The 22,848-nt window shown below is 45.8% G+C and overlaps 2 protein-coding genes across 3 annotated transcripts in view; both read right to left on the reverse strand.

The window, feature by feature from the left end:
- The window catches only part of C7H6orf89 (chromosome 7 C6orf89 homolog), a 36,978-nt gene extending 18,907 nt beyond the window's left edge, over positions 1 to 18,071 (reverse strand). The window contains exons 1-3 of the mRNA XM_035122978.2: positions 17,822 to 18,071; positions 12,577 to 12,783; positions 11,775 to 11,940 (exon numbers count right to left, since the gene is read on the reverse strand). Coding sequence (XP_034978869.1) covers positions 11,775 to 11,940; positions 12,577 to 12,765 — 355 coding nt within the window. The 5' untranslated portion in view covers positions 12,766 to 12,783; positions 17,822 to 18,071. The remainder of the gene's footprint in view (positions 1 to 11,774; positions 11,941 to 12,576; positions 12,784 to 17,821) is intronic.
- A 1,403-nt stretch (positions 18,072 to 19,474) lies between these two features.
- RAB44 (RAB44, member RAS oncogene family) overlaps positions 19,475 to 22,848 on the reverse strand; it is a 33,761-nt gene continuing 30,387 nt past the window's right edge. Inside the window, exons 16-17 of one of the 2 annotated variants that reach the window (XR_004693036.2) lie at positions 21,913 to 22,066; positions 19,475 to 19,957 (exon numbers count right to left, since the gene is read on the reverse strand). Coding sequence is in view for 1 of the 2 variants with exons in the window: in XM_035122490.2 (XP_034978381.1) it covers positions 21,979 to 22,066 (88 nt within the window). In the remaining variant the exon portion in view is untranslated. Of the gene's footprint in view, positions 22,067 to 22,848 lie in introns of both variants that reach the window. The other variant, XM_035122490.2, reaches the window with a different exon arrangement.

Below are 22,848 nucleotides of genomic sequence, written 5' to 3' on the forward strand. Positions count from 1 at the left end.
CTTTATAATTTGGGACCAGAATATTTAAAGGATCATCATCTCCTACGTGCTTAGGACTTCCACTGCAGCTGGTGGGTATGCAAGTCAGAGACTTTATAGTTATTGTCCCCATAAAGGGGAACTTTCTGTCCTGGGAGGCTTTTTGGTTGACATTTCAAGGCCTGGTTGACTGTTTCATTTCAATGTGCCTTTGGCACACAGAGCTTAAATTGTTGTCACCTCCACCCCTTCCTATTTCAAAGTTGGCTCTAGTCACTGGTTTTGTTTCTTAGTGTAGATGTGGTTTTAAGCTGTGCTCGTCTTAAGTTGCTGCTCTCTTATTGTTGTGTTTTAAAGATTGTTTTCTACCCACCATAGGGGTCCGCCTATGTGTGGGATGTAAATATCTGAAAACCAGCCAACTAGCTCAGACAAGCTAGTCCCTAAAGGGGATTTTAGACCAACAATACGCAAATAACAACGACCTGTGGTGCATGCCAAATTGCTTTCGAAATTTAAGGAGCATTTCAAAAGCAGCTTGCGATACAGCAAAAGTGGCTATGTTTCAAAATGTTCAAAAAACCCTCTGGCATGTACAGCCCACTGCGTGTACCTAAAGGGGGCCTTTTGATCCTCAAGCATGTGAAGAACTTTCCCCAGAATGATATAGAAACTGGACAGACAAACCAGAACTGCACATTTTGTCCATAAATCTTAGGTGAATAGCATGTGTGGTGACACTGATATCATACATTCATTTTTTTAAATAAAAAAAAATTATCTTTCATGCCATATAGGCTAAATCATACTACAAATAAACTCAAGTAACACCACGTTGAAAACGTTTTTGCACATCAGGAGCCGAGTAAGCTCGGCAACGCCACATGGTCTCCAAGTGTTGGCTCACACTTTGATTCCAACCCGCAAAATCTGTAACATGCATCCGCCCTGCATAGCCTTGGTAACAGGCTGCACCATTTCTTGGCATGACTAGGTAGAAGTGTCATGCCTGTACTGGACTATCCTGTGCCAAATTATTTATTTGATTCAGGACAAGTAAAGTTCTCCACTAACAGATGAGATCACTTCAGGCAATGTGTCTGCCTCCTTTGGATTTATGCAGGTGCACACATTCAAAATGATGCTAAGATCCTTTAAAGCATAAACTATGAATAACCTGCAGTAGCGGAAAAAAACCCCACCAGTTGTACCATGCTCTACAGCCGCCAACATTACTCCAAGCAGAAGTGATTTTCCCCTGCTTAGCAGACATCCTCAATCTCAAAACATGGCCATATAATGCTCACAATTGCTACCCTCATGTTTTTGCTACCCTCATGACTTGTTTTTTTCTGCAAGGAGAAATATGTATATCAGAATAAAACTAAAAACAGGTTTAGTTAGGGAAAGCAAACCATTATTTTGATTCATTTAAAAGTAGGAGCACAGATTCTGACTTCATTTAGACATTAAAAAAAAAACCCATAGTGAGACTCAATTTTGCATCTGCAAGTCACCAAAAGTAACTTGCAGAGACCTGGACAGTATGAATCCTTCACATTTGAGAGTAAAAGACTGGGGCAATTAAGAAAACAATCCTATGCACACTTCTCTTGGAGTAAGCTTAATTGGACTTAACCTCCAATTAGTAGGGGATTGTGCTCTGAAGCACTGAACTGATACAGTACATGTCTGTCCCCCACCTCCCAGTTTCTAGCTTAGTCACAGTCTTGGTATAACCTGAAGGGGGGAGACCTCATCTGTCATCCTCCCCTCTTATTTCTATCTGTCACCAGAGGTTCTAAGACAGGCATCCCCAAACTCGGCCCTCCAGATGTTTTGGGACTACAATTCCCATCATCTGTTAGCTAGGGATGATGGGACTTGTAGTCTCAAAACATCTGGAGGGCCGAGTTTGGGGGTGCCTGTTCTAAGAATATCATGGCATATCATGACTCAGCAGAAAGGGCTGAAAGGTGCTCCTGTTATGACCACCTTACAGGGATATTAAGTGCTAGAGCCATTAATTATCAAAGTCATTTTTATGGCAAGGATTCTAAGTGTCTTGTGCTATGTGTATTCCACAGTGACTTCAAAATCACAATTTCCATTTTCTTGTGGGGTAAGTTTTAGCTTTTAAGATAGGAGATAAAAACTTGGAAACTGGGCTTCAGCATGAACAGAAAAACTCAAACATTAGAATTTAATTAAAAAGAAATACAGAATTTTTAAAAACCTCAAATTTCAAGCCACAAGAGTTCTAGTGTTCTCATCCTCAGATTACCCCAGCTGGAACAACAGACATGGTTCAGTAGAAACCAGATGTCAAAACTGATTTTTTATGAAATGCACATGCTTGGTAAATGCATGGAGAGAGGGAGAGAGAAAGGGACACATCACTCTACCATGTTTTACATAATAATAAGCATACCAATCCTGAAGCAAGGAAGAAACTGCTTCTTCACAACTTTGCAAAGCTGAACACCACCAAGGTGGAATTACCACCAAGACTATGTGCACTCATATTCAAATATCAACATTTTGTCCAAAATAAATGAATTACTACTTATTTCACTTACTCCATCTCCTAAATCTGCACTTTCTTTGGCCTCCCCTCAATCCCAATGTTTTCAAAGAAACAAATGCAAAGAGGGTAAGACAAGGGGATCCTGCACAGTTCTATGCTGTGGGAGAGACAGTGGTAGGAATGGTGATGGAACAGAAGCCCCATTCCTTGATCCCCTGGGAAATCATGTTAATACCTCTTTCAGTTTCTTTGGGTTACCAAGAAATATAAGCAAATGTTTTCATAGCTAGTTTCTACACCTAAGACCTAAGACGGGTTTTCAAATAGCAGTATGTTAAAATACCCAATTCTGCACGTCTAGTGAACTTGAAAGAATAATTTAACAAGTTATACAATGCAGTGCTCAAGATTTTTTTAAAAAAATAGCTAACTCTCTCAGAATGTGCTCAACATTAAGCTTTGAATGGCAAACCTTATTTGCCACTGGGTGAACCCCAACAGTTCACCCCCAACAAACCCATCTTTTGTGGCCAGATATATATAACATGCTGCTCTAAATGCAAAACAAGGAAAGAGTTTTCCACTTTCCAGATTCCCAAAATAACATGGAGCTGGTTTGCTGTAAGAAATATCCAACAAACAGTTCAACTACTGAATAGCCAAGATAAAGTCATTGTTTAAAAAGAACTTGCACCACCCATCTGTACAAAGCCAGCCTGGACCTTTAAAAATGTGTACCAACACATGTGCCTGTTATTAGGCCTCAGATTATAATAAAATGAGATGTTTCCAATAAGATTCAGGGCCCTGGAGCATCAGTTACAGTTCAGTTCATAATGGTGTAAGGATGCTGCAGCTGGGTTGATGTTAATGGACAACATCCTCTAGAGGCATCAGTATTTTCTGGTGGGAAAGAACACTAAACTGCAAAGGATATCTTTGTGCATGCTCTATAGCAGACACAACTGAAACTATCCAAGACATGATTTAGCCTGAGAGGGCCCTGAATGTTGGACGGAAGCCAAGCATGTCTCACGCTAAGCTAGAGAGCCAAAAAGATAGATATTGTTGCTGCAAATCTTCCCAAATGAACCATTTTTGCTAACCGCACCCTTGTTCATAATTTACGGCTTGGAGGTAGTGCTCAAGGGTTCTGAAATGTAGAAAGACTCCTCACTGCTCCTTCCTATCATATTATTTCAGACCTCAGTTGCAGCTCATTGCTAACAAGGCAGTTGTGGCTCATATGCCAGCTTAAAAGTGACCTGCTGGAATTTCGCCCACCACTTTACATCACGTACCTTTGCAAACAGCCAAAACTAAACCCAAGAGTCTACCCTGTTTTTACAAACAATTTCAGAGAAGCAGAAATGCCTGGCAGAGAACATAATCATTTCTAGTCTTGGATTTGGTATGTCAAAGGAATTTAGAAATGTGGGACGAATGAATGTTGGCCGAGCTCCATACTACCATCATTTTAAAGATACTTCTCTGTGCCAAGAACAAATGGAGGACTTCCCACTGGACCACATCCTAGTGCTAAGAGTAATCATGTCTCCAAATAGCCCTACGTATCTTGGGTTTCACCCAGCACATTATTATATAGTTCATGATTTAAATCTGTGGCTGAAGGATAGATCTAGTCTCTTGAAGTGGGGGAGAAAGGGTTTCTAGAACGTTGAGTTCCAGTTTTGACTGAGACTTTGAACCACACTGACCAAAAATTTCACAAACAAATTTAGACTGTAACATTTGTGATTGGTTGTTGCAACTCCATATAATATCCATCGGCAAAGAATGTGGACATAAGAAACTGACAGACCTGCTAATTAAATGGGGCCAAAACAGTCTTGCAGTCTTGTAATGATCTCGATGACAGATAATAATGAAAAAGTCAAAGTGCCAATATCTATATACCGGTAAGTGTTACTGAGGGAGCATCTTATCCCAAATGCACCTCCCCATTGTGTTAAGATCTTTCTGGAATCTCCCTCTGAAGTGAGATTACTGGTACCATAACCTGGATCGGGATGGAGAACCTCCAGCCCACAAGCCTAATGGGGCCTTCTAGGCCACCCTATTTGGCCCACAAGGCCATTTCAGGCAAGCCACACCATGTATGATGCCAGGTGCGAGGCAAGTAAAAACTAAGCTCAGTCAAACTGGGGCTTTGCGGCCACCACCAATCAGAAGTGCCTGCAAAGCCCTATGCAAAGCACAGAGAAAGATTCTGCATTGAAGGGGGTTTCCAAAAATCGGAAATCGGCTTTGAATTGTGCTTTGAAAGGGTGTAAAAAATAAGATCCCGTGGGCAAAAAAGGCCACCTGATATCATTGTGATGTCAGGAGAGCAGCTGCCCACCTTGGCATGCAATGTGCGGAGGAGATAACTATCTGGTCCACCACTGCACTAGATGATGGAATTCTCATCTACTCGTGGGATTCAATGTGAATGATATCGTAACAATAATAAGTAGGTAAATAAAATAAATAAAAAACAAGATACAGAATTATTTTAAACTATTGTTATACCACTTCATATATGCAATGTCCGAAGTGGTGTACAATGATAAAATGTAACAATAATAATAATAAACAAATTAAGTATTATCTGTAATCCCATCAGAACAGTGTCTATGATAGGCGGTAGTACAGGCATCCCCAAACTGCGGCCCTCCAGATGTTTTGGCCTACAACTCCCATGATCCCTAGCTAACAGGACCAGTGGTCAGGGATGATGGGAATTGTAGTCCAAAACATCTGGAGGGCCGAAGTTTGGGGATGCCTGCGGTAGTATGTATAATCAGTATCAAGGATTAGGAAACACCTGGGTAAGCAGATAAATATTCAACCTCCATTGGAAACACAATCTACAGTAAGCCCGGAATTTACACATGGTTTACATTCTGGGGATTGCGCCTAAACTCAAACTCATGTGTAAGGTTCAGTGGCAGGTGGGATTGCCAAAGTAATTTTTCCCCATAACCTTTCCACCTTCTTTTTACTTTTATTTTCTGCTACACACGAAAAACTGAATGCGCAGAAGTTAAATGTGTGTAAAGTGGGAAGGCTTACTGCAGAAAGCACATGCCACATAACTGTGGGAAGCATGCTACACATGGGAGGTGCTATAACTATAAAGGCCCTTTTACTAGTGGTTTGGAGGTAGCTTCAAAGAGCTGTTTTATCTCTGGAAGGGTTTCCTCTGCAGGAAGATCTATATGGGAGAAAGTGGCCTTCAACCTGGTCCAAAGTTGTTTAAGGCTTCATAAACAGACAATACCACCTTAAACATGGCTCAGTACCAAATACAGTCGTATCTTGGTTCTCAAACAGAATGCATTCCAGGAGCCCGTTCGACTTCTGGAACTGTTCGAAAACCAAGACGTGGCTGCAGAAGCCACACCAGACGTCGGCTTTCGGAAATCATTTGAAAACCAGAACACTCACTTCTGGTTTCGATCATTCGGGAGCCAAAACGTACGAGTTCCAAGGCGTTCGGCAACCAAGGTACGACTGTTCTGAGACCAGTGCAGTTCCTTCAAAAAGGTGTTACATGTAACCAGTGAACAACCATGCTGTTGCACCTACGGTAGCACCAGCTGTAGCTTCCAAACCAGATTTAGGGGTACTGTGCTGCAGTACTCCAGGCTACACTGTGCTAAGCTAGCGCTATCCAGGGGCAGTTGTAGCAAGAAAGAAGGCACACCTAGCTATATTTCTAAACAAGAGATGGTCAACTTCTACATTCCTGGGGGGTCAGAAACATATTTTGCTATACAAACTGACCTCATAAGTGCTTGGCCTCTATGGTGAAACTAGTGCAGTCTAGCAGGAAAGACTTTATGGCCATGGAGCACACAAGCGCAGGCTTTGCCAAAGGGGTGTAGCTGTAAAAAGCATGGATTTTCACATACACAACTTGAGAAGTTTATTTCTGTCCCTTGCACATGAAACAACAGGCAACCCTTGACTATAACCTTAATTAAAACATGATAGGACAACCAGGGTGTTGATATAGTTAGTTCCAGGGCTGGATCTGGCCCATGGAATAAAAAATCAAAGTCATCAGTCCTGGGTGCTCCCTTCAGATTGCCAGACTAGAATTAACTATCCAGCAAGCAGTTCCTAATTTTGACTGTGGCTGTAACAGGGCTATTATCCTCTCAGGTATCAGCCCCTGTAACTTGTGGCTAGTAAGCCCCTTTCTATGGCTATATCTCCTGCCTATCTAGCTATGACCCACTTCAAAAGATCACAATGAAGCAATAATTTGCTAGCAAAGCCACATGGTTATTGGCAGAACACAGTACATGTATAGTCTGTAATGTGTTCCTAGAAAGATGTTATTAGATTGGGGGGGGGGGTTGCACCAGATAACATAATCCAAGTGCATGTCCTTCCAGGAGCCAAAGAAGCTTTATATATCTGTTCTAAATAGATAATATAGTGACCATATTAGTCCAGGCAAAGGAAATATAAAGTGCCCACTACATTTTCCTCTTTCAGGGCACTGCAACAGTGATGAAGAAGTTTTCCATCGCTGTCAATAGCCTTTGCAAACAAGAGCGATTCTCTTCAAAGAGCTCCCTCCTCTTTTCATTTGCCATCTAATTCAAGCTACCAAAGCAATTCCTTTAATGTCTAATCATTTTCATTATGTACTGAAGTGATATTGCAAGAGAAAATATAAACAGCAGCTCTTCAAAGATGCTTGACATCTAGCTTGAGTCAGCCTCTAAACAGGATTCTTCTCCATCCCAGCAAAGCTGCTTAGTTACATTTGCTCTTTGCATTGTACATTATGAAACACATGTTGATATGGCAGCAGCCTTTACTCCCTTTTATCATTTCCCAGCTTAAGAGTTGCAGGGAGTAACTTACAAGGCTGGGCCTAATCAACCAACGAATGCAAGGGCACGGCAGTGAGCTAAATTTAAGATGGAGATTTTGCAGAATGTAGGATTCCTGAAACTAGAAGCTAGTTTCCCAAGCTAGAAAGAATCAGAGAGCAGTACCCTAAACCAGCGTTTCTCAACCGCGTGTGCCGCGAGACGCTGGCTGGTGTGCCGCGACGTGCCGCGGCGAGAAGGGCGATTTGCATTGTCATGTGCCTGGCAGCCGCCAATACACAACGTTGACCCGCAGGAGAGGAAGCAGGCCGGGTCAGTCTGGAGGGCGCGGGGGCGCAAAGGGTGTTTCTCTGTCCCCTCCTCCTCCTCCTCCTCGCATCGCCCATCTGGGGTGGGAATCTCCTCGCGCTCGCTCCCTGAGCGAGGCAGCACTTCATGGCCGCGCGCCTGGGCTGAGGGGCCGGGCTTGGAAGCGGGAACATCGAGGGACGGGGCGGATCTCTCCGCCGCCGGACACAAAGCGCCGCCGCCGCCGCTGCTTTCCGCAATCCCGGGAGAAGGAGGAGGCGGCGGCGGCGGCGGAGGCTGCCCCTCGGGTCTCTCTCTCCGGCCCTTCCTCTCTCCCTCCTTGCGTATGAGTCAGGTATTTCCCAGCCCGCCGTCGGCAGCCGAGGCCGCCTCCTCGCGCTCTCCCCGCGCGCTCCATGGAGGCGGCAGCAGCGCAGGGCGGCGGGGACTCCGGAGCAGCAGCAGCCCCGTCCAGCGGCGGCAGTAACAGCAGCCGCAGCAGCAGCCACCCCACCTCGGCGGGCTCCTCACCGTCCTCCTCCGCCAGCCGGGGAGGGCTCTCGGGCTGCCAAGGAGCAGCAGCTGCGACGGCTACACCAGCGGGGAGGCCGGAGGGAGGCGGCAGCAGCAGCAGCCCCAGCTCAGCCGCGGCCAGCCCAGGAGGGAGCGGGGGGCTGGCGGCAGGCAGGATGATGGAGGCGGTGCTCGAGGGCTCTCTCAGCAAGTACACCAACCTCATCCAGGGCTGGCAAAGCAGGTAAATGTTGTGGGAATGACCTCTCTCAGTCTCATTTTTTGGGGGGTGTGTGTGTGTGTGCCAGTGGGTCGACCTACTTCCTTTCCCCCCTGTCTCCCCACCTTCCCTATTCCTCAGTCCCCCACCCATTCCCAACCCCCAGGATTTGCCCCGTCTTTTAATGGTGGTGTGCCGCGTGATTTTTTTCATGGAACAAGTGTGCCTTGGCCCAAAAAAGGTTGAGAAACACTGCCCTAAACAGCTATGAATACACAGTCCACCAGTCTTTTCTTTAAAAATATGTCAGGAGACCCATCAAACTACTACACTTAAAGCTCTCATCTTCCTAGGAGGGGACAATGCTCCTTGGCATGCCCTTCAATTTGCTTTTGACAGAATGCAAATAGTATCAGATAAGCTATTATACTTGGGAGCTAGAAAAGTACAGTAATTGCTTTAACATATAGAAGCCCAGTGTGAAAATGTGAGGGGGGGAGAAGGATCCTCTCTCTTATGTACAAGCATATGTATGAATAGCCATGAAACAATTCAGTCTGTAATCCTATGCATGCCTATTAGGGTATACGTCACATTGTAGAAAATCAGAGCTTACTTAGAAGTGATTATGCCCAGGATTAAAACTAGAGAGTGGCAGACCGCACATCACATATATGTTCTATGTTTGTTTGATGAAAAGTACTATTGGGAGGCTACAATTTCAAACACAGGAGCAGCATAGGGAGTGCTTAGCCCTTTCCCTGCTAAGCCTTTTTTCAGTCAAAATTCCCACCCAAAGGATTCCAGGTGCTTATTTAGTCTTGCAAATATGCATCCTGCTCTATGCAAAGGTAGAAGCAGTTGGACTGTATGATTTTGAAGGAGACATGATTGGAGGGGAAAAGGTTAAACACAAACACTCCATTTTTAAATGGAGTGTGAGATTTCAGGAAATCATCTTCAATAGATTTAGAGACCTATTACAAAAACTGGACATGGTTTTGTTTGTTTTTGCAGGAATGGGTTTGAGCCAACATATACATTCTGAGCTGAGGAACTGGTTTCAATACCAGTACTAATCTCTGCTCATGATCCTTTCACACACACAAATTCATTTCTGGTTACCTTTCCTCATTTCAACAACCTAATTTAGGCGGAAGGGTTTGTTTTGTTATTGCTAAAAATAAATAACTTTTGAGATAGTCTTTGTTAATCCACTGCCAATCAGCTAGAAAACTACCCATTTTAAACTGGTTTTTTAATATTGTACGATACCATGTTTTAATATTAATGCTATATTTTAATTGCAATGCACTCTGGGACCCTAGGGTGAAGGGCAGGTAATAAGTAGTAGTAGTAGTAATACATTCCAATCTATCGTCTGCCTTACCCACCCCTTGTTCATTCTTAACTGTCACAAAGGAAAAACAACCATTTGTGTGCCACAGCATTCCCAGAAATAAAATTTCCTTCAACTGAGCGCTAACAAAACAAAACAAAAGCAACACATGTAAACATGATAAGGTTTTTAAACAAATCTGCCCGAGAAGGCAGCACAGTTGTGATGACCTTTCTGCTAGCTGCAATTCAGACAGTTCTGCCCACACCCATGTCTGGTTTACGTTAAGTCTTGGTGGTTTATTATCTCAGAGTTAACTGCTCTGAAACCTTCCTGCAGCAGCTGAATACTAAGTTCAGCTACAAAACACTAGTCTCATTCCGAGTTTCCTTGGAGGGGCTTCCTCATTTCTGTTGACAAAGACCTAGATTGCTACATTTCCTGACGTGTACATTTCAATCACTACAGCAAAAAATAAACAGAAGAGATTTGCACCACTACCTTTCATAGCCTACCTGCTGAAATCACATTTTATGAACTTTGAACTAAAGTTCCATGCAGAACTCAAAGCACCACCTTAAGTGCAGAGTATTCCTGTACAAATGCTGCTTTGAATGCTTAGGGCACTAGTGGAAAGACTCGGAATTATGTTGCAAGCTGTTTTTACATGTAATACCAGAGTTAATGGTCACTACCATTAGCAGCATCCTGATCAGGCTCTTTCTATATGCTTGGACATTGTTGAAATACTCCAAATAAAACTAAATGCATGATTTAAATATTTAGCCAAGTGGGAAAACATACAGCAATTCTTAAAGATTTTAACGTATTTAAATGCATTAGAATAACAAAAAATGATAACTGGTGATATCGTTTGTGGATATGTGCTTGATATAGGAGGTGTAAAGCCAGGATCTCTGCATCCTGAGAAGCAGTAAAGGGTGAAAATCTGATGCAACTGCTAAAAAAAAGGAATACAAGCCTTCTGAGTCCAGTTTAAACTGCAGACAAATTTACCGAAGTATTTTTGTTCTTGGCAGCCCTCCAAAAAATGTATAGCTGTATGATAAGTAAAGCATGCCAGGATAAGCTGCACCTGTTACCCTGTTTCTCATATTTTAAGACATACCCATAAAATAAGCCATAGCAGGATTTTTAAGCATTCAAGGAATATAAGCCATACCCCGAAAATAAGACATAGTGATAGGCGCAGCAGCAATGCCGGCCGCGGCAGGAGGAGGAGGAAAAAAATAAGACACCCCTTGAAAATAAGTCATAGTGTGTTTTTTTGAGGAAAAAATAAATATAAGACATGTCTTATAATATGAGAAACACGGTAGTTGCGTAGCCAGAGGCCATCCAGGAAAAACAAAAAGCTGGAAACTCCACCTCTGGGGCAAGTTGCTCATGCTAGGAGGAGACTTAACAGCAGCAGAGAAAAACCTCACCTTGTCCAATTTGGCTTCCCAGAACCTCCCTTTTGCAACACATTATCTTGTGTACAATCTGTGCGTACGTACAATCCTGCACCAATTTCATGAGGTGTGAGTTTGTTAAGCAAGGGGCAAATGGTAACTGGTTCGTTTTCACTCTCAAAAAATCCAGAACAAACTAAACCACCCTCTCAACAATAAGCAAACATCCCTGTGCTTTCTAAACTTTCCTGCACAACGTTAGGCTCTGCCTATCCTCATTTGTGACTGGTTTGCAACCAGTTTTAGAATATTAAAAAAATGCTAGCAGGTTGCCATGCTGCAGAGTGTAATGTCTCAGAACATGCCCACTGGAGCCAATTTGCTAAGCTTTGTTGTTAACACAAAAACAAAACCTTTGAGCATGCCGATGAGTCAATTAGTTATTACTGCAGGCAGACCTCATATAGACCTTGGTAATAGTTCTCATTTTGCTCCCTGTAAAAAGCAGTATTATTTTGCAATGAAAGGTAGGGGCATAATTACTGAATATTTTTCCCTAGCATGTATTGTCTTAGCATATCATCATGGGTGCTACCACCAATGCACTCCAAATAAGTAAATATGCAAATAACTTTCTTACTCTCCAGCATATACTTCTTGGTAATTGGTAAAGGCAGCAGTCGGATATGACTAATGAGGGAGCCCCACGCATGGGTTCTGGAGAGCGTCGTTTCAGGTGGCGAAAGCGTGTGCGGCTGGATCATAAAGTACGCAGTTAGTAAAACTAAACCCAGCATAACTAGGCCCTGCAAGAGAAGACAAGCATTAGATTAGTCACAGGCACTTGTTCAGAGTGAGAACTGTCCCTTTCAGGTAATCATGTAGGTTATGGTAAGTCACTTTGATGCCAAAGCTTGCAAGATGGAGTTACAGAGCAAGGATGGGGAACCTGTGGCCCTCCAGACGTGGATGGACTCCAACTCCCATCAGCCCTGACCACTCCCTGCTTTAGTGTCACTGCCTGCTGACAAAAGCTATTGCGGGAATGTAGGCTCAGATGTTCTAGTGAATATGGTTATCAATGAGGGAGGGATGTTACTTGCAGCGCATTATCGCGCAGTACATGCTCTTGCCTATACATAATGTGCTCCCTGTGCATTTAATAATTCAGCTGTGGCCAAAATGCAAATATGCAACCAGACTTCCAGGAACAAAACTAGGTCAGGCATCCAGGCACCAAAATTTTCACCCTGTGTGCCAGTTCTTTCTAACATTCCTGCCAGACAATAGGCATGGTAACGAAAGGCGCTGCAGGGATTCAAGCCTTTATCTCGCTTGATATATTCTGGTCATTAGGTTTCACTCCATTAGGTTGACCTCAAACTGTGGTCCACTTTGTATAAGGACATGGACAAGTGCAAGATCATCCACAAAGGCTTTACCTTATAGAGTACCATCAAAAGAGGGTAGCGTGGGGGTCCCCTTTGGGGCTCATTTTTTTCCAAGAGTTGCCTGATGAATTTCTCAATGGCCTTTTCAGACATACCACACTGATAACCAGTCTGTCTCACTAAGTCAATGGTCTCCGAGAGTTTATCATAAATGCTGAGATCGCTGGCAGAAAGCTCCATGTCCTCTGGTGAAAAATCCTATTAGGGGAAATTCAAAATGTTAAGAAACAAGATATTCCAGTGCCTCAAAGAAGATCATAGGAGAGGACAGCAAATTCCTAATCTAAGCAAGGCTTCTTTGTGTTAAAATTGCAAAGCTGGCTGCGAGGTCTCATTAACATAGCTCATTAAACTCCACCCAGACCCTGGATTTTAAACATTCTAAAACAGGGCTAGTTTGTTCATCTAAGTAAAACACATGACTACTATAAAAGTATCGTCGTCGTTTACATTGAAAATGCACGAGTTGGCACAGAGAGGGATGAAGTCACTGTGCGAGTGGAATAATGTCACTCATGCAATATAAATTCTCTCTTCCCCCCCCCCCAATCCACTGTGGGGTTCTCCAACCCTCCAGAGCCGATGGAGCTGGGGTAGGAGAAGGAGAGGAACTTCTATCAAACCAGTGGAAACTGTTTCACTGTTTCCCTTATGCAATGACTTAGTTAGATGCAACTGTACACAAACATATTATGGGGAAAGCTTTCATAGACATCTAAGGAAGTGGACTGTAGTCCACAAAATCTTGTGGCATTACAAACATGCTAGGCCAAGTCTCTTTGTCCTACATCTACGAGTACCACCTAATAGGAAGTGGTTGCCTCCATGCCCTCCAAGCATGGGTAACCATAGCAAATGCTGGATTAGATATATTTACAGACAGACTACCATATTTACTCAAATCTAATGCTCACCTTTTGGGCCAAATTATATTGCGAAAATTGAGGTTACGGTAGATTCGATGGCATTAGACTTGAGTAAATATGGATACGGCTACGCAATGAAGTTTTATTTTCTCAAGGCAGCACAAAAGCTATTTCACAAAAGGTCCACTTTTTACAAATGAAGATCTGAGTCACAAAACCTATTTCTGGTAAAGGGAGAGCAAGAACAAAATATACAAGCAGACTTACAGGTAAACTTTTGAGCCTTCTTATAGTTTAGCATTTGTTGAGCATCCGTTTTAGCACCAAACTACCATTCAGTTATCAAACCCTTAATTCACCATTTCTTTACTGCAAGGGTACTGTGTTATTTATGAAACTCTCAACAATTTAGTATCAAGGCCAACCCATCCACGTACAACTGAAAATGTGACAAAAGGATACTGAAAAGAGGAAATATCTAGAGCACGGGTGTCAAACACAAGGCCCGGGGGCCTAATCCGGCCCACCAGACCTCGTCATGTGGCCCGCGTAGCCGCCGCCGACAGTAGCCGCTGACAGTAGTTCTGGAGCCTGCGATTGGCCGAGGGTCAAAACCAGGGGCGGGGCTGCAGGCGGAGGCTGGGGCGCTGGAGCCGCGCTGACGGCCTTGGCCAGGGAATTTCAATTTCGAATGAGGCTGAGGGAGGCGGTGGCACAGCGGCCAGACGGGAAAGTGAGATGCAGGAGGAGGAGGAGGAAGCCCGCCGAGGAGGTAGGAAAGCCCTACAGGCGCCGCCGGCAAAGTTGGTGCCGGGACGGAGCAGTGCTGGATTTTTTTTTGGCGGGCTTTGCTGTTGTCTCCGAGAGCGAGTGAGGCGGCACTGGGGAGCCGCCGCCCGCCGCTTCCCTTCCTCTCCTCGGCTGCATCCGGGAGGTGGGCGAGTGAGCGGGCGAAAGGGACGCGGAGTGAGCCTGAGGGGGAAGTAGGCGAAGCGCAACAGCCGCTCTCTTGATGGAGCCGGGTTTCTCTTCCCTCTTCCCCCGTTTTCTCCTCATAGACACTCGGGAGGGTGCCTGGCTTTTGCTCTGCCCCCCACCCCCGAGCCGCCCTTTGGCTTCTCAGTTCCGGCGGAGCTGCTCCCCGGGGGGCGGCCGGGAGGGAGGCGGCGGCAACGGCACGGGTTCCTGTTCTTCCCGCTCTGCCGCCGCCTCCTCTCAGCCCCTCGTGATGTAGGGCTCCAGATGGAGTCGCCTCGCGGTTTGAGTAGGTGGGAGGTGAATTTTTTTGGTGGGGGGGAGGTTTTCAAGCCTCCTCTGCCTGCAGTCCCGGTAGGGAGAGGCGGAGGCGAAGACGGTGGGGGGGAGAGCAGCTCTGAGGCGAAGATGCACGTCCGCTGGGGCTGCCACCGCCTTCCTCCTCAGGAAATCCGCTGCCCTCCCTCAGCGCGAGGGGAAGGGACTCTGGCGCTGAGGAAGGAGGATGCAAAAGCAAAGCAGGGAGTTGGCGCTGCACCGCATGTTCCTGCCCCTCTCCAAAGCATGGGGTGGGTTGCAGCGTGTGGCATCCTGCCTAGCGGGGTTTGGGTGTGCGCAGGGCGGGAGAGGGAAGCCCTCTTTCCATCTGCAGGTTTTTAATCCCAGCAGTGGCTTTCTCCTTCCTGCCGAAGGTTTAGTTGAGCCCCCCCCCCCCCGGAAGCAGTCAATCCCCACCTTTTGTTCAAATTTCCCTTGTTTACATCCCCTCCCACACACGCGCCACGACGCAGGAATGTGATCCGCGTGGGGGCGGGAATGAGCTTACATTATTACAAAAAACAGTAATAATTGAATGCAGTGACAATAATTTATGATAATAAAGAGTGGACACATAGTCCTACAGACGCAACCGGCCCTTTGAGGGTGACCAAACTGCTGATGCGGCCCCCGATGAATTTGAGTTTGACACCCCTGATCTAGAGGGTCAAGCCATTCCTGAAGTACCCCTCAAGGTCCTGGTGTATGATGACTCTATGCAATCATGAACTGGCGGGAGAAGTGCTTAATTTCTATGCAAAGAAAGAGACTCCAAAATGAGCTATGAATCAACAGGAGGAAGCAACGGGTTTACAGCTGTATTACTATTGTTTTTATAGCATTTTCCCAGCAAAAGATGTGCTTTAGAACTCTGACTTCCTTGTGAGATCTAACACTCCACAACAAACAAGCAGTAACAGCAGCTCTGATCTTCATACACACAGTCAGACCTGATTCCTGATCCTGTGTTGGATTCAGTGTTCCAGCCCTGGGAACGAAACACCCAGCACAATTCCCCCCAAAATGGGAAGTGTGTGTGCAGAAGCAGGGCCGGCCCAATACATTTTGGCACCTGAGGCGAACCACAAATTGGTGTGTGTCCCCCTCCAACACACACACCCCAAGCATGGGCGTACCCAGTGCGGGGCAGGTCCCCCCCCCAGAAGCAGGGCCAGCGCACGAGAGCGGCGCTGCCGGGCAGAGGCGGAGGCGGAGCACAGCCCGGCGGAGTGCGAGTTCAGCGTTCCCGCCCACCGCGCAACGCCCTCCCTCCGGCAAGGACAAGCACGGCGGGGAACCAGAGAACGCGGCGGGAAGCTGGAGGGCGCGGTGCAGCGGGCGGGAATGCCGAACTCGCGCTCCGCTGGGCTGTGCTTCTCCTCCGCCGCCTGCCTCTGGAGACTCCCCTGCTGCCGCCAATCCTGCTGCTGCTGCAGGCGGCCCCCTTGCCAGGCAGCCATCGCGCTCCGGCTCCTGCCCCGCCGTGTGCACTTCCTCCCTTCCCTTCCCTCCCATGCCTTGGCCCCGCCCCTTGCCCCCCCTAGTTTTGATCCTGGGTACGCCCCTGACAAGGAAGAAAGGGTGAGTGAAGTTCTACATCAGAAACAATGGGAGAATAAAGATCTACATCTGGAAGAAAAGGGGGGGTCAAATGAACCTTTGAATTTGTTGGAGAGGAGGATCGTAGGAAGGGATCCTGAGGATCATCTAGTCCAACCCCCTGCAGTTGCCCCATACAGGGATCGAACCTGCAACCTTGGCATTATCAGCACTGTAACCATCTGAGCTATCCAGTCATGCTATAAGTCAATTGCCTCCTGATAATACCTTACAAAGTGATTTTTTGAATATATGTTCACATAATTGTCTTGCATACGTTAGTATATACAGTACATCAGTTAATATGTTTTCAACTAGATATTAAATCTTGTACAATTTCATATATTACAGGATTGCATCAATGGGCCTATCGGTAGTTAGAATCTAGATTTGGGCAATAAACTTTCTCCAGGTGAGACTGGTTTGAGAACCTAAGATTTTTCTTGCCCTCTGTAGCAAAGAAAGAAAAACTATAGATCATCTGTGGCTCCCTTGAGCTACCTAGATTTCAGTCACTAGATATACACATTGCTTTCTGTTGACTTCTTTAATGTACCACATTCTAGCCTCTACTGTTGTTAATTGAATAAGGAGCTGAATCAATTGAGAGGGATGGACAATACAGCCCTGTTTTACTTTATGTGCATATGCATGAAGAGGTAAAGCCTCATCACTTACTGTAAGTCTCATCAAACTGCCAACATTCACAACACTCAACATAAATTCATTCATTCATTCACCTGTATGAAATCAACAACATACCAGAGATTCTAACCCTATATGCCTTCAGGGATTATGTAACACTGGTAAGATTGTACACACTAGATGCAAGAAATCTGAACCTCGACAAGCACAAATGACAAAAGCACAGGCTTATTTATGTCGAACACAAACTTCCAGATTTCTGCTAGGCAGTGGTTCTTCCCAGTTGCTAGTCCGCAGACCCCAGGGAGTCCGTGTAACCCACCCAGGGGGTCCGTGGCACCATTCATATAACAAAAACTACCGTGGAGTTATCAATATTTACAAAAGGATGGGTTCTGTGCTTGGCTTTCGAAAAACAGGGGGTCCAAAGTACTTAGCTATTTGGGAAACACCGTACATGTTAGAACCCACTTAAGGGAGCGCTGGGCCACAATTTCTGGAACTTACTGCTACCCCTTAAAACACCCCTTTTTCTCTCTCTCCCACTGACCGCCACTGACATTCCAAACTATGGGGCGCGTCGAAAGCACCGGCCTCTGACAGCAGCCTGGAGGGCTTTGGCCCCCCACACCCCGGTCTCCTCCGAAGGGGGCAGCCGGCCTGGGACACTCCGCCCCGCCTTTGGGGCTGCCCTTCTCTCCTGTCATGCCCAGGCTCCCGACGAGACCCCCCATCCCCACCAAGCGGCCAAGAGACACCCCACACACACACACCCGGAGGCTTCTCCCGCCTTCACTTGAAAGCGGCCCTCCCTCGCCCACGCGCCTCCTCACCCCATGAACCGCCGCCCGGGTGGCTCCCACCAGACTGGAAAGGCGGAGCAGCAGCGAACATGGGAGCGGCGCTCCCCGTGCAGGCGCGGAGGAGGGCTGGGCCTGGCGCTTCCTGCTTCCGGGCTGCGGAACGGGAGCGAGGCCGCAGATTCCCCGCAGCACTTTCGCCTCGCTGGGAGGCGCCTGAACGGCCGCCCCACCACCCCGGAAAGGGACTCTAGTTCGCCGCTGTTCGATAAGCCGCCGCCCATGGTCGCCAGTTGGTGGTCAGCGGCCCTCGGGCCGTGCGGTGCAGCCCCGTCACGTGGGCGTTTACTCGTGAGGAAGGCCGCACCCTGGTGGTCAACGGGGCTGAAGCGGACTCAGCTGGGTCAAAACCTGCCGAACCCGTTTTGCTCCACACTGACTGGCAGTGGGATGCTGGCTGGTATCCTCTGTCTAGGGCAGTGGTTCCCAACCTTTTTTTTTTTGGCCATGCCCTTTCTAAGCATCTCTAAAATCCTTATCCCCCCCCCTCTGACTTATAATTCTTATTATTCAAAAAGTGAACTATTCATTTGGAGAAAGACATTGACTGTTAATAACTCATTCTCGAATTGTCCCCCTGTTCCCACAGGGGTCTAGGGTGTGAATGAATGAAGGAGCTTTGTCCCAGATGGATAGGTAGATAGATATCTATCTGGGAAGAAGTTTCATTGAACTGGGGGGGGGGGGGGGGTTTACTTCTGAGCAGACACAAATAGGCAAACCTATCCATTCTGAAGGAAATCAGCCCTGAGTGCTCACTGGAAGGACAGATTGTGAAGCTGAGGCTCCAACACTTTTGGCCACCTCATGAGAAGAAAAGACTCCCTGGAGAAGACCCTGATGTTGGGAAAGATGGAGGGCACAAGGAGAAGGGGACGACAGAGGACGAGATGGTTGGACAGTGTTCTTGAAGCTATGAACATGACTCTGACCAAACTGCGGGAGGCAGTGGAAGACAGGAGTGCCTGGTGTGCTCTGGTCCATGGGGTCACAAAGAGTCGGACTTGACTAAACTTGTCTTGTTGAACAGTTGTAAGAATGTCGTCCAGGATGGCTTCTGTGAGATCAAACTTAATGCAAAATACTGTATGTGGAGGTTAAGTCCGCTGAGTTCAGTGGGGCTTACTTCCAAGTAGTAAGAGGCACAGAATTGCAGTCTTCATTGCCAGCCCTGGGCTCATAGTGTTGGTAGATGACATTTTCAAACAGGTTCCCTGGCGATTGCCTCAACATTCACTCAGTCATTTCAGGAAAGTAGGATATAGCTAAGAACCATCATCCTCATTTCCTCCGTTAGGTGCTTGAGTACATGTCTATTTGCAAGGAAAACTGGGGCACCCAAAAAGAAGGTAGTGATTTCTATATACTCCTGGGAATCCCTAAGTAAGCAAAAATATATATGTTTCTAAAATTAAAATAAAACCTAAGTACCTATGGTTTCAAGTACTTCTTCACACAGTGCATAGTCCACCTATGGAACTTGCTCCCCCAGGAGGCAGTGATTGCCACTAACCTGGATGGCTTTAAAAGACAATTACTGTAGACAAATTCATGGAGCCATCAATGGCTACTAGCTATTATGGCTATGCTCTGCTTTCATAGTCAGGCAGCAGCAATGCTTCCAAATACTTGCATGGCGGATGAGTGCTCTTCTGCTCACACTCTGCTCGCTGGTTTGCCACAGGCATCTAGTTGGTCACTGAGAGAACAGGATGCTGGACAAGATGGGCCATTGACTCTTCTTATGTTCCTGAGCTATACAGAATCTTGAGATTTCCAGAGGGCTTGTGGCATCTTAATAGATGACTAACGCATTTATTATAGCATACACTTGCATGGGTTACAGTCCATTTTTCTGGAAACTTACATTGTTACCTTGAGTTGCAGGTATGGGGTGGGGTGGGAGGAATTATAAACAGTGAGGTCAGAGGGAAATGAAATACAGGGGGGAAAGTACAGTGATAATAATTACTGCACACAACCATCAAATAGTTGATAACACAGGAATTGTTAGGCCAGTTAACACAATACGCTAAAGCTCCTGTTTTCTTTCAGTCCGCAAGTGATAGCATGTTTCACACTGCATACTCCCTCTGAAGTTCCTTTGCTCTAGTTGAAGTGGAAAAAGTTTGGAAAAAGAAAAAGAGATTCAGTTGGCAGGGAGGGGATGAAGAGTTTAGTGGCCTGTTCAAGCCTCTAACAAGGATTGCCAATGTGGTGCCCTCCAGATATTGTTGGACTAACTCACATTATCCTTGACTGTTAAATAGGCTGATGGGAGCTGGAGTCTAACAACATCTAGAGGGCACCATGTTTGCTACCCCTGCCCTAACAGGGTTAGAGGGTACATTCCTGGAGACTTAAAAAAAAATCCATCCCAGAAGAAGGAGGTTCCAAGGCTGCCCCCTCACATTTCTTTTAATTACTTTATTATTCATTTCCCTTTGTATCCATTTGAGAGCCAGATTTCTGCAGCATTTTCACTTCCCAATTGGGAATCTGGGATGACTACAAAAATAGCACCCTTGTCATCAAAAATATTTTAGAGCCACAAAGCTGAATATTTTTAAGCTGATGTTTCCTGTCAGATGGCATGGTATTTTAATCTTTGAGCCTGCAAACTCAAGTCCAAAGCTGTAGCAGAATCGAGAGGCAAGTATTATAAGCAAAACAATATTTAAAATGCAGCACACTTGGCACTATTTATGCTCCAATTATTGTCATTATCTCTGAGCAGACACTGAACACAGTGTTTTGTTCTTGTTTACAGGCTGATTTATGATTAGCATGTGGATTTTCTTCATACTTGTGGAATTTGCTTATAAACAGCTGTTTTCATTAGAAAACAAATTTCACCGTTGTTGATTTTTAAGTTGTTTACAGATTTGAAGAAATTCAAATTGGAAGAAATTCAGATTGACCCAACCTTGTTAATACAATCAATGATGAATTTTAAATTGTGTTTGCTGCCATCTTACGGAGAAAATCAAGCAATTGTAAGGCAGTCGCCTTCTGTTATATCTCTTTGGAAAGGGTAGCTAGAAGCAAGGAAAGCGCCACCTTCTGTGCATAACTGAAATAGCATTTACAAGAAACCTTTTTTGTCTATGTGCAGCATCCCAGCTATACATGGATGTTGGAAAAACAAAAGGTGGTAGAAAGGAGGAGGGGATCTGACTATAACATTACAGTACAGTAGAGCTTTCCAGACTTTTAATGTTGGTGACACACTTTTTAGACATGCATAATTTCGTGACACAGTAATTCAGTTTTGCTAGCAAACCAGAGGTTAAACTAACCCCTTATAGGTGTTCGAGCAACACACCTACACACTGCAGCTGACACATTAACATGTTGCTACACAGAGTTTGGAAAGCTCTGCATTACGGTTTTCCAGCTGAAAACATTATAGCTTTGCAACTGTTGTTGTTTAACTTGAATCCCGCATGCTTACATTTTTCTAAATGTGAATCTATACTGATTATTATTTTAAAATATTTGTAAATATTTGAGGACCATGTGCTTTAGTGAGTGCTTTGTCCTATATGAACCTGCCTGTGCCCTCAGATCAGCTTCTAAGTCTTTCCTCCAAGTACCACCCCACTGTTAACAGCAAAATCATGCTACACAAAACATTGAGAAAGAATTTACCAACCATGACAGTGTAGGAATTGAAAGTGTATTAATATGCAAAGCTTACAGAGTTATATAAGAATGAAAAGAGAAGGAGCAAAAAACTAATTTGTTCAGAATGCAAAAACTTGTTCAGAATCAGAATAAGTTTGTTAAATATTGGCATAATAAGGCACATATTTCAGGAGATAATTGCTTATAGCAACTAGCTTGATATTGGGAGGGGGAAATTACTGGTATGAACTAGAAATTCTTCTCTGGCCTGTTGCCAATAAAGTTTACAGAGCAAAGAACAGATCTGGAGGGATATAAGGTTTGAAAGCTGCCTTGGGACACCAATGTAAAATCTGGCCAATGTGAATTGGCAAGGTTCCTGTGCTATATAAGGTGGGCTGAGCACCAAAATCAAGGAGAAACAAAACATGTCTAACCACATAACAGCCACAAGGATCTGTTGAAAGCCATTAGCTTTAAACATCTCATCTTCTGCCTTTTGGTTATGAGCAGCATCCCCTTTTCTTTCCAGATGGCGCTGGAAGCTCCAAAATCTCCTGCTTGAACTTATCTTCATGAGTTTTCAGCAACCTGACATGATAAACATAGAGGGGAACATGTTAAGTATTTTGCTCAAGTCTAGAGGATTTTCAGAAGCTCTTACACTGTGTTCACACAATGCTAAAGCATGGTTTTGTGGGAAATTGCACTCAAACATAACTGCATGAGTGCTACCGGTAGTTGGTGCAAGAAGGGGTAAAGACGACAGATTTAGATTCCTAGACTCAGCTAAGTTACATCCCCTCTTCTCCAATGAAGGAGGAAGTGAAGCCTTCTCCAGGGCTGTCTTAAGCACATCCGGCGCCATGGCTCAAAGATCCCTCCGGCGCCCCCTCCCTTTCCCAAAATTTAGAACTCGGGGCCCAACTTGTGGACCACCTCGCAGCCCCAGGAGCCACCGCCCACAGAAGACACCGCCGATGTGGCCGCAGTGCAGCTGGCCAGACCGCCAGAACCCCGCGCTCGCTTGTGAGGCTCCAGGGCGCCTCCTCCTCTGCTGCCTGACAACGACAGCCCGCTGCCAGCGCTCTTGCTGCTGCCCAGCGGCCCGAGGAGCAGGAGGCAGTTGCCATGCCGCCGCCAGTGCCCCAGGGAGTGGTGGTAGTGGGGCAGCGGGCACCGGTGATGCGGAGGAGGCCCCTCAGGAGGAGCCGCTCTTGCCACTGCCGCTCCTGCCGCTCCCTCAGACAACAGCGGCTCAGAGGGGACAGGCAGCTGAGGGGATTCCCGCGGCCGAGGGAGAGGAGGAGGAGCCATAGGGCTTAGTGGCTCATTGCACCCTGCCAACCATCTGGCGGCATGCAGGGAAAGGG

Source organism: Zootoca vivipara, chromosome 7 (genome assembly GCF_963506605.1).
Source record: "Zootoca vivipara chromosome 7, rZooViv1.1, whole genome shotgun sequence".
Taxonomy (NCBI): domain Eukaryota; kingdom Metazoa; phylum Chordata; class Lepidosauria; order Squamata; family Lacertidae; genus Zootoca; species Zootoca vivipara.